At 46.9% G+C, this 12,175-nt stretch overlaps 1 protein-coding gene across 1 annotated transcript in view; it reads right to left on the bottom strand.

Annotated features, from left to right (window-relative positions):
* CTNNA1 (catenin alpha 1) overlaps positions 1-12,175 on the bottom strand; it is a 391,106-nt gene that overhangs the window by 118,335 nt on the left and 260,596 nt on the right. Inside the window, exon 15 of the mRNA XM_086931448.1 lies at positions 11,242-11,423. Coding sequence (XP_086787574.1) covers positions 11,242-11,423 — 182 coding nt within the window. The remainder of the gene's footprint in view (positions 1-11,241; positions 11,424-12,175) is intronic.

Below are 12,175 nucleotides of genomic sequence, written 5' to 3' on the forward strand. Positions count from 1 at the left end.
GTAGCTGAAGTTCCTGCAGGAACGCATCCCATCCTTCCAATGAGGCATCTGTTACCACGTGTGGGGAGATTGGAAGCAGGAATGTAAGGCCCTGGTTCAGGTTTTTTGTTTGAAGCCACCAGTGCAGGGCCTTCGCCGGGAACGGAGTGATCCTGAGTAGATCTTCGAAGGATCCCGTACACTGGATCCACTGAGATGGTAACGCCTCCTGTAAGGGACGCATACGGAGGCGGCAGTGTGTTATTAGGAGAATGTTGGAGGATATCATTCCTAGCAGTGACTTGAAAAGTCGCACCTTGATGGTCTTTTTGACCTGAATGTGTGCTGCCAGCGACCTCAGTTTTGACCTGACGCTCCTGTGATGGAAAGGCCTTCTTCTGATGTGTGTCTAGAATTGCTCCCAGGAAAGTGAGGCGTTGAGAGGGCTGCAGTACTGACTTTTCCTGGTTGAGTAAGTCCTAGACTCTCAAAGAGCTGAAGACAGGCGTTGGAAGATCTGTTCACGCCTTCTTGAGTGGGAGACTTGATGAGCCAGTCGTCCAAGTAGGGGAATACCTGGTGATGGTGCTGGCGAAGGTAAGCTGCCACTGGAGATAGGCATTTTGTAAAAATGAGTGGCGCCGACTTCAGGCCGAATGGCAACACTCTGAACTAGTAATGTCTGCCCGCCACAGTGAACCTTAGGAATTGGCGGTGACTTTTGTGGATGAGTATGCGAAAATAGGCGTCCTGGAGGTCTAAGGACACCATGAAATCCCTGGAATTGAGTAGCTGTAACACCTCCTGAATGGATACCATACGGAACGATTGTTTTTTGAGGTATGTGTTGAGGTTCCTTAGATCCAGTATAGGTCTCTATTTGTTCTTTTTTTGTATCACGAAGAACCGTGAATAGAATCCTTTCCCCCTTTGACCTCTGGGAGCATTAGTGAGAGTTCCGCTTGAAGAAGATGAAGATTCTTGTGTTGCGTGGGACATGGTGGGTTCGAAGGAGGAGTGTCCACAAACTCCAGAGTATGCCCGAACCGAACCAGTCGGAGAACCCAACGATCCGTCATTATTCTTTGCCAATTGTGGAGGAAGTTGGAAATTTTCCCTCCAACTACGTAATGTGGAGAAGTGGAGGCCTGTTGGAGAAAGAAGTCATTGCCTTCTGGCGGAACCTTTCTTTCCTCCTCTTCCTCGAAAGGAAGACTTATTGTACGAAGACTGGCCTGGTTGCTGCCTCTGTTGGTATTGGGGCTTGTATTTCTGGGACGAGCCATAGGAGGATTTGTATCCCTGATAGCCACCTCTTGTCTGCTGGCCTCTTCCTCTGGAGCCCCGAAAGGAAGTATTCTTGTACTGGAGGGTACCCAGGGCTTTTGCGGTCTCGGTATCCTTCTTGATACTTTGCAGCATCTCATCGATATGCTTCCCAAAGAGCAGCTCTCCATCGAACGGCATGTCCAGTACCTTGGCTTGGACTTCCGGCCGGAAAGATGTAGCTTTCAGCAAGCCTTGGCGCCTAAGGACCGCTCCCACCGTCAGCTGGCGATATCCTGTAGAGGCGATATCCATCGCCAGGTCAATAATCTCCGAGGCGGACCGCTCTCCCTCGAGGAGGATCTTCTTTACCTCTTCTTTCTGCTCCTCTGGCAGTGTGCCTAGGTATGGGGTAACATCTGCCCACATCGGGCGATTGTAACGTCCCAAAAGCGCAAGCGAGTTTGTCGCCCTGACATTAATGGCAGACATCGACGAGAACCTCTTCCCGATGTTATCAGTTTACGGCCTTCCTTATCCGGAGGCGCAGTCAGCGCAGCGGCTGGGTTGTTGGATTTTCGCTGCGCAGCCTGTGTAATCACGGAGTCCGGTTTAGTATGGCATGTAAGGCATGCCGAGCTGCGTCCGGGGCCTTCTACTTCTTATCAAGCCTGGTCTGCACTGGAAGTAGAGATGAGGGATTTTGCATTATCTTTACCCCCTGGTCCCAGATGTGGTCAATAATAGGGATTGACCGGATCGTCTTCTTGAATGGCTCCTTAAAGTCATATAGGAAGCAGTCCTGAGGTTGCGTGGTGATTTCTATTTTGAACCTTGCTGCTGCTCGCTCTATAACATTATGAACCCCCCCCCCCCCCCGATATCTTCTGGAGGTGAATCCGCCTATGCCTGGTCGGGGGATGCCGGATGTGAAATGATACAGTCATTCCACTCATCATCCTGTATTTCTCCCTCTTCCTGTTGACCTTCCTCGTCTTCTTCCACTGCTTCCTCTTCATCCGAAGATGGTTGTGGAGGCAAAGATACAGGATCTGGATTAATAACCAGCGGAGGTGGTCTAGGGCGAGGAGGAGCTGGTGTCACAGGTTGTGGTGGCACTACTGGAGATGGCGGAGTAGGCGGAAACCGCTGTTTGTAGTCCGCTATGAGGAAATGGAGGGCCGCGACTATTGAGGCCGGGAGGCACACCATAGGTTGTGAAGGAGGAGGCGATTGATATTCCTCCTGGTATGGGACTTCTGCCCGACACATATCTTCGTAATCCGAACTCTCATGGATCTTGACATTTAGATGGACTTGTTGCAGTGTGGAACATGGCGCCATCATCAGAGTCCTCAGTCTCCAGTAAATGGACCGGTGGCAGTGGCTGGACTCCGCTAGGAGACGTAGACTCTGGCGTCAGCGTACGCGTTGACATCCTGAAGTGTGTATAGGTATACTTCAGCTTAGGAGAGCCTTCCGTCGACGGGGTAGTTGTCGACGGTGGGATGCTGACTGCTACAGCAGACCTCTGTCGTCTTCACCGACGAGGTCGTCGACGGTAGCGTCGTCGACAGTGGTTTCTTCGTCGACGGAGTCGTCGACGGCTTCGTTGATGGCTTGGTTGTCGATGGGACTTTCGTCGTCGACTATGGTTTCGACTTAGTTGACGAAGGAGCGGTCGTCAACGGAGGCGTCGTCGACGCTCTTTTGACAGGAATAATAGATGTTATAGACCTACCCGACGACGATGTTGAAGTAGATGTCGTCAAGGTTCTGAAGGCCGATGCTGACGACGTAGTGATAGTTACTGTCAACGCTGTCACAGGCATGGCAGAAGACACCAGCACAGGCTTCTTGAAGGTGGCTTCTTGAAGAGGAGTCTTAACTGCCATAGCTTTTGGACGACTCTCTGAAGACTTTGGCGTCTTCTTTTGAGGTGGCATATTAGACGAACCTGGAGATGTCTGTCTTGACCTTTTAGAAGAGGAGTGTGAGCTCCTGAAGGAACACTCGCTCTCACCTGAAGAGACTGTTTGATCCTTGTCCTTCAGTCTCTGAAGCCACAGAAGCAGGCGTCCCTCTCTGTCTTTTAGAGTCTTGACAGAAAAAGTGTGGCAGATCTTACAATCCTTGGCAGAATGGTCAGGGTAGAGGCAGTCTTCATGTTTGTCATCTACATGGAGTCTCAGCTTACTTCACGAGGCACAAGGTCTAAAGAGCCCTTTTTTAGGAGTGGTAGACATAGTACACTCTAGCCCTCCTCAACAAGAGTAAATATGAAGAGAAAAATATGGAATAAATCCAGAAATACCAGAAATCTGAGCAGAGCTCAGTGGAGACTCCCTTAGCACGACGTGCGGTAGAAAATCTGAGGGACTAGGGCTCCTTCCAGGAAGGTTCTAGAGGGTGGTAGAAGCTGATTGGCTCCTGGCCAAAGTTTGGTCTTTTTTTACACAAGGACTCAGATAGGTTACTAATGTGAGGCCTCCGGCCTATTAGTGTATATATGTCTTTATGACATTACTATTTTTATGTACCGGGGACTCCCACCCCGACGACGGGGAATGAATCAGGCATTTGAATCTATGAAAGATACCCATAATACTGGATAAGGTGCGGATATGGGTGTAGGCGTGCGACTAGCCTCCGCCGCACTGATTTACCACCACAGCCTCTGCAGCGCCGTGGGAAGGTTGTAGCGGTTGTCCCAGTCTGACGCTCACCCCTGGTGGCAGCCTGCCCCAGCATCTGCTCCGGCGTCTGGACCAAATGGCGTCTGGCCGGCGTTTCGTTCAGCTCTCTAGTGCTCTCTAGCGGTGCAAGTGTGCCAGTGAATCATCTGAGATGTGACCTTTGGAAATCCTGAAGTCTCATGACGGACTACTGCAAAATGTGGTTGACTGGGTAGGAAAATGTGAGATGGGTTGCCTTTATGAGGTGGAGAGAAAGACACAAACAGTTTTGTTTTCCTAAAAGACTTAGTCCTATCTATATAGTAGAGAAGCGCTCTTTTAACATCTAATGTGTGTAGAGCCCTTTCTGCCACAGCGTCTGGGTTTTGAAACACACAGGTAACTACAGATTGGTTTAAATGAAAAGGAGTTATGACTTTTGGAAGGAATTTTGGATTAGTTCTTAAAACCACTTTGTTAAGATGTAGTTGTAAAAATGGTTCTTGTATTGTAAATACTCGTATTTCACTTACTCTTCTAAGAGAGGTAATGGCAATAAGGAAAGCTGTTTTCCACGTGAGTAATTGCAGTTCACATTTATGTAAAGGCTCAAAAGATGATCCCATGAGTCTTGTAAGAACAACGTTTAGGTTCCATACTGGAAAAGGTGGCAACCTGGGAGGGATAATTCTTTTGAATCCTTCCATAAATGCTTTAATTGTAGACACTCTGAAAATGAAATGAATTCGTACTTGTATAGCGCACTTATACCCTGAGGTGTCTTGGCGCTGTACGCATACCGCTGTGGAACCCTTCCTGGCTTTTCCCTGTGAAATGTCCACTCCTGGGCACCCCCAAGGTGAAGCCAGGCATCCCAGCTCTGTTGGGGCCGTTGTGGAGATTAAGCAAGCTATTGCCCAGAGTTGCAGAGTGGGACCCATGATTAGAATAGGCACTGAGGCAAGACTTATCAGGTCCGAGGAAATTGAGCCCAAGACCCACCGAGGCGGGAATTGAACCCTGGTCCCTGGCCAGACCTCAGCATCAGGGTCTGCCGCTCTAACCATTGAGCCACACTTATCCACAAAAGAGATAAATGTTGTCTATTTTGTAAATATGCTGGATGCAGGCATATGGATGAATATGCCAAGTTACACCTTTGTAAATGTAAAAGGTAACAAATGATATTCTGGGTGGAAGCATACAGGGGATCAATTTGGTTATTGTTGCAATAAATGGCAAATCTTTTCCATTTAGCAGCATAACAAGCTCTGGTAGTAGGTCTCCTGGCCACTTTAATAATGTTCATACAGTCTGGTGGTAGGTTAAGATAACCAAACTCTAAGACTTCAGGAGCCAGATCGCCAAATTCAGTTGATTTGGGTCTGGATGTTGGATGTCTCTATGGTTCTGCGTTAGCAGGGATGGAGTCAGTCGTAGCTTTTGGTGTGGAACTAGAGATAGTTCTAGCAGTGTGGTGAACCACGGTTGACGTGCCCATGTGGGAGCTACTAGGATTAGTTTGAGAGACTGTTGTCTGAGCTTGCGTACTACTAATAGTATTAGTGGTAGTGGCGGAAAAGCGTACGCAAATCTGTCTGACCAGTTCATCCATATCGCATTGCCCTTGGACAGCGGGTGTGGAAACCTGGCGGCGAAGGTTGGGCATTTTGCTTTTTCGTGTGTGGCGAACAGATCTATGTCTGGATGACCCCACTTCTGATAGAATGGTTGAAGAACCTGCGGATGTAGTTCCCATTCGTGAATTTGTTGTGTCTGCTGACTCAACAGATCTGCTAGTGAACTCCTGGAAGGTGCTCTGCCAACAGATATATGTTCTGTGGCATGGCTCATCTCCAAATGTTCTGTGCGAGCTGGGACAGTTGTAGAGTGTGTTCCCCTCTGTTTTTGTATATAATACATGGCTGTCATGTTGTCCGTCCGGATTAAGACAGCTTTGGCTTGTACTTGAAATCGGAAAGTTTTGAGTGCTAAGAATATTGCTAGCAGCTCTAGGTGGTTGATATGGAGCAGTCTTTGTTGAGTGGTCCATTGTCTGAGTTGTATGATGTAAGAAATGGGCTCCCCATCCTGTGAGAGATGAGTCTGCTGTGAGTACTATTTGTGGAACAGGTTTGAGGAACGGCCGCCCTTTTGTCAGGTTTTTGGTGTTCCACCACTACAGAGAGCGATGTATGAGGCTGTTTACCAACACCAGGTCTGTTAGTTGCCCTTGAGCCTGATTCCACTATTGTGCTAGACATTCCTGTAATGGAAGCATCTGCAATCTTTCATATGGTACTATGAAGATGCAAGATGCCATCATGCCTATTAGTCTCATGAACACTTTGGCTTGCAGAGATTGTTGTTGTTGGAAGACTGATTAAGGCTTGAATGTTCTGTATCCTTGATGGACTGGGATAAGCTAGAGCTGTAGACGTGTTAATTGTAGCCCCTAGATACGGATGTATATGAGAGGGCTGCAGGTGAGACTTGGTGTAGTTGATTGTGCACCCCAAGTTGTGCAATGTTTGAATTGTGTGGTGTGTGTGGTGAACACCCTGGTTGAATGACTTGGCTTTTATGAGCCAATCATTTAGGTAAGAAAAGATATGTATTTGTTATCTCCTGAGATGTGCTGCTACTACTGCTAGGCACTTTGTGAATACTCTTGGTGCTGTTGTAACCCCGAATGGAAGGACTTTGAACTGATAATGTTGTCCTTCTAGTACAAACCTTAGATACTTCCTGTGGACAGGATGCATAGGAATGTGAAAATAGGCGTACTTTAGATCTAGTGTTGTAAGGAAATCGCCTTGTTGCAGCAGTGGGAGCACTTGTTGCAAAGTGATCATATGGAAATGATCTGACTGTATGTAGAAATTGAGGGGCCAGAGGTCTAGAATTGGCCTTAGGGTCCCGTTCTTCTTGGGTATTAGAAAATTCAGCGAGTAAACCCCTGTTCCTTGGTGTTGTAAAGGAACTACTTCTATTGCGTCCTTTTGAAGAAGTGACAGGACTTCTTGTTTGAGCAGAGTAAGGTGTTCTGCAGACATTGGACACTGTCTGGGTGGTATGTGTGGTTGCTGTAAGTTCTAGGCAGTAGCCATGCTGGATAATTTGTCTTACCCACTTGTCTGTTGTGATTGAATTCCAGACAGGTAGGAACTGTGTTAATCTGCCCCCTACAGGGGTGGAATGCTGTTGGGGGAGCAGAGGAAAGTCACTGTTTTGTGGTGGAAGAGGTTCTAATATTGTTGTTGTTACCACGACCTCTTCCCTTGTTGTTGTTTCCTCTATATCCTCCTCTAAAATACCCTTTGTTAGAGGATGTTTGTGTGTTTGACTTGAAGGATGTTGTGTTCTGTGCTCCTGTCTGTTTGGAGCCTTCTCTGTAAAAGGAGCGATGAAAGGAACTGTTAGTTTGCGCAGACTGTAAAGCTCCCATAGATTTGGCCGTGTCTGTATCCTTCATTTTTTCAAGTGTTGTGTCTACCTCTGGACCAAACAATTGATTTTGGTTCAATGGTTGATTTAAAATGGTAGTTTGCACTTCTTGTTTAAATCCTGAAATGCGTAGCCACGCAGGTCTTCTAAGTAGGACACTATTATTTACAGCTCTTGACGCAGTGTCTGCCACATCAAGTGCACACTTGATTGATGCATTTGAAATTAGCTTGCCTTTTTGTATAAGGTCTTTTGCCTGCGCCCTATATTGGTCAGATAGATCTTCTAGTAATTTCTCTAACTGATCATAGTGAGCCCTATCATATCTTGAAAGGAGGGCTTGTGTGTTGGCTATACGCCATATATTGGTAGCTTGCGCTACTATTCTTTTGCCTGAGGCATCAATGACTTTAGATTCTTTGTCTGGTGTGGGCCCCTCACCTGACATTTGTGAATTTGTTCTTTTTCTAGCATTTGATACGACTAGTGAATCTAATGGTAGTTGTCCTTTAATGTAGGCTGGATATGCTGGTGCAGGCCTATATTTTTTCTCAATTCTAGGGTTTAAAATCCTAGTACGCACAGGGTCTTTAAATATCTCTGGTTTGATTACCCCTTTAATCACAGGAAGAATTTGAACAGATCTTTGTGATTGCTCAAATATGTCTAACAGAAAATCTTTCTCCGCCTCATCAGAATGCATAGTGACCCCATGGGACATTGCACCTCTGTTCAACATGTGCCCAAAACTAATGTTATTTTCTGGGGGAGAAGGTTTTGATGGGTATAACTGTGGGTCAGGTATATCTGGTGCATCCTGTGGGTCCCAGTCTGTATCGTCTGTAGGGTATGGGAAAGGCTCATCTGGGTCTATCCCTCTACCTAAACTATACTCATCATTTTGAGGTGAGTGTGGAGACAGAAAAGGAGAAATTGGAGGAGAAATCTGTGGTGAATTGTTAAGAGGAACAGGAGATGAATGAGGAGGAAGTATAGGAGAAGAAGGGTGCATAGGAGATGTGGCAGAGTCCTTCTTGGCAGGTACTACAGGTGTAGGTGTGTTGTATCTGCCTTCCTCTTCTTGTGTGGTGTAGTGGATACAGAACCTGTTTTTTGGGTCAATGTAGATCTTTTGCAGTGCATCAGGATCGAAAAGTTCATCTTGTGGAACCGGTCGGCACCAATGCTTTCGGGTTTTAACAATGTTGCTGTTTGTCTTTCGCCTTAGGAGGCGTTAGTGTCCTTTGGCATAGTTTTCGGCACCAACGGTGTTGTTTTCGGGTTCGTAGGCTGTTTAGAGGGCTTGGGCGCATCGGAATCAGGCCTTGTAGGTTTCGGTACCGAAGACGATGGCTGCGGAGTGGAAGCTGGTCTCGTCGGCTTCGAGGCGTCTGAGGCTGGCTTCAAACCTTTGTCTTTAGAAGTCGACGGTTTCCGGGCCGAGACTTCTTTCGGTTTCGGTGCCGATGGAGCTGGTGGGATCGGCAGGTGCGGCTTTCTTGGTAAGGAGCTGCCGGAAGGCTTATGTAGTTTCTTCGGAGTCGGGCTCGATGTCGGGGCTTTATAAGTGTCTTTTTTGTCGCGACTGGGCCCAGGAGGCAGAGTGTTGACCTTTGCCTTCGGTTTGGGTGCTGTATGTGGTGCAGGGGCAGTAGTACTCACGCGCTGACCCGATGGCATGGAGTCTGAGTCGTCTGCCTCTGATACTCTACGCAGGCTGCAGATTGTACAGAACTGCGCAGCGCGTCTTCTGCTCAAAATCCCCCGTAGACACTCAGTGAGGGCCGGACTGACTAGCCTTCATTGGCTACCAATTCGGCAGAGAGTTTTGTTCAAGGCACTATGTATAGCCCATCAAGCCTTCTGGAATATGGGCCCTAGTATCACCCGTGATCTGGTCACCCATTACATCCCAAACCGAAGTCTTCGTTCCAGCCAGACCTTCTTGGCAGTGGTGCCAAGAATAAAAAGATCTAGATCTGGCGGAAGGACGTTCGCATATAACGCGTCCAAGACTTGGAACACTCTCCCACTCCATCTCAGAGCCAACCCTAACCTCACAGTATTTCGCAAGCAATTAAAGACTTTTCTGTTCACATCCTCTTACTAACTGCCTGTCCCCCTCCTTTGCCTATCAGTAGGTTTGTGGCTTTCTCAGCGCTTGGACGCCTCCGGGCAACAATTCGCGCTATATAAATCTGCAAGTTTACAAGTTTACGATGATTTGGAGATCGGAATCTTCTTCTGGAACGAGCGGAACCTCCTCGTCTAAGATATCCACCGGTTCCGGAGCTGATCTCTGCATTTCGTGTCAACGGGCCCTCCGTTCCCGGATGGTTTTCTTGGATCGAAAGGACGCGAAGGCTGTACAGCTGGATTCTTCGTGTTCTGGCGATAAGCACAGATTACAGACCCTGTGTTGGTCACTGTGTGGAAACTTAGCTCCAAACCCAGGGCATTTTTTGAATGGCGTCCTTTCCATGAGGTGTAGGCCTCACAGCGTGGATAGGCCCAACGGCCCGCGTCGACGACCGGAATCGAGCCGATTAACTCGAAACGATGTTATTCGATATCGAAGTTAGTTAGGTAAAGGTTTAATACGTTTTTGTGCTTCGAAGTACTTGAAAAGTAGATCTGTAACCGGAGCGGAAAAAGTTAATCCGAACCCAGTGGTGGAAAAAACAATCCAAGGATGGAGCCGGTGCCCATGCGCACTATCGTCCAAGGGAGGAGTCACCTATCTTGCGACTACAAAGACTTCTTCCAAGACCACAACAACCTGCAATCATCCGAGCCCAACACCAGGTGGCGATCTAATGCTAAGTGTACAATCTGCAGCTCATATGCCTCGAACATATTTCACTGATGCATCATTTAGTTAAATGTGTGTGATGCACGCAACTATTTAACAATGGAGAATCGGTGTAAAAGCAATATGGCAACATGAAAATAATTTAGGTGCCAGATTTCTTAAGTTACAATAGTGCACCCGCAGGTACGTGTCTTTGCATTGGAGAAGATTTACTACTTCCAGAAATTTACAAGAACATCCAGAAGGAGGCCTAGTAGCCTTACTCCTCCCAAACATCTGTGAATTCCATTATTGCATGAGCAAATATACACACACAAATCTATGCCCATGTGAAAATCTGCTGAGCAACAACAAATTCATTTTCCATACACACTGTTTCTCACCCTGGGAAAAGTTTTACTTTTGCCTCTTTCAGGAATAACCATTTCCAGTGTATGAAGAGATTGGAGAGAGTTTGAGGAATACCTTTTAACATGAGTTTGTGGGTGTGCACCCACTTGCAGCGCATTTGCACCTGGAATTAGAGCTTCCTGTAGGTATATTGCTTAGTATAAAATAACTGAGCTTTTGTAGAGTACAAACCCTGGTATAATAGGTTGACAGCAGTCTGACATACCGACAACACCGCTATTAGTTGTCATCTCAGTGCATGGCAATAATGGAAACAAGCGTGTTTTTTTTTTTACTGGACAGGTCGATTTCTGAAGCATAAGGTTGACATTTCATAACATTCTACATCCTCGACGTAGAGTGAAAGACCATAAGTGAGGGGAGGTGGGCGGGATTTAGGGGCAGACAAAAGAAAGGGGAATCTGATTTCATGGGAGAACAAATTGAGAAGCTATGGTACCAAAGACAGGCAGGTCAAGAAACTAAATATAGGGACCTTTTATCTTAAATCAACAGGAATGTACATTTCCACAATCACAAAAAGCTTAAACAAAATCAACACTCTTGAGGTGGAAATCACTGAGCTACATTGACCACCATCTTCAGGCTACTATAGAGATCAATGGTGGATTCACACATCATATAAATTAGTGCAAACCCACTTCAACTCACCTGGTGAAGTCAGTCATTTCCATCATGATCATGCACATTTGTTTTGCAAGAACGATAATATCATTGCCACTGTCATCCCATTTGGACACCTCGGCATCCAGCTTACTCTTTTCTTCCTGGAAGCTGGCAACTTGCTCAGCAATTTTAGCTTTTTGCTCCTGTGGAAGCTGAGCCATTATAGCCTAAAACAGGATTGGGGTGGGGGGGGGACCAAACAGGATTTTAATTATATAGACTTTATTAGCGCTTTGTGAGAAACACTCTACTTTTAACAATGTACAAAAGGAATATGCAAACAATTATTGAATTAGACTAATATTTACATAATACATGGCTGAACAAGCTATAACAGTAAATGCACAAAAATGCCAATAAGTCATTTCACCAGGGTCCACTGTATTTTCAGTAGAAGGTAAAAGAGCAAAGGTTAGCATTTAAGATTTTTGTACTAAATTCTTCACAAAGAAGATCTTACAGCATTATTCTGCCAGCAAATAGCTGGGTCTGTAAAGTCCCTCCTTTCCATTTTTAGGGCTCGCCTATCCCATTCCGCAAGGAATGGATAGGGGAGAATTTTAGTGGGCAAAATTGTTCTCAAACCATCGTGCGGATTTCCGAAAGTTCACGTGAACACAAGCATGCGCTTTTCCCTCGGAGAGCTTCACTTCAAAGGGCTCCCCCGTCCACTGCTTCACACTTCACTGCCGCCAGGCCATGTCTCCCATTTCTCCTCCCCCCGCCCACTGCTTCACACTTCAAGGCCGCCAGGCATTTCTCCCCCCCCCCCCCCCCTCTCCTCTCCCCCCCCCCCCCTCTCTCCTCCCCCTCCCCCCCCCCCCCCCCCCCCCCCCACAGCAATGGCAAGAGCTTGTTTGTTCATCCTGCTCGCAGTTGCACTGGGTATCACACAGCCTGTGATTGGTATTACGGTAGT

This window comes from Lissotriton vulgaris, chromosome 7 (assembly GCF_964263255.1).
Source record: "Lissotriton vulgaris chromosome 7, aLisVul1.2, whole genome shotgun sequence".
In the NCBI taxonomy this organism is placed as follows: Eukaryota; Metazoa; Chordata; class Amphibia; order Caudata; family Salamandridae; genus Lissotriton; species Lissotriton vulgaris.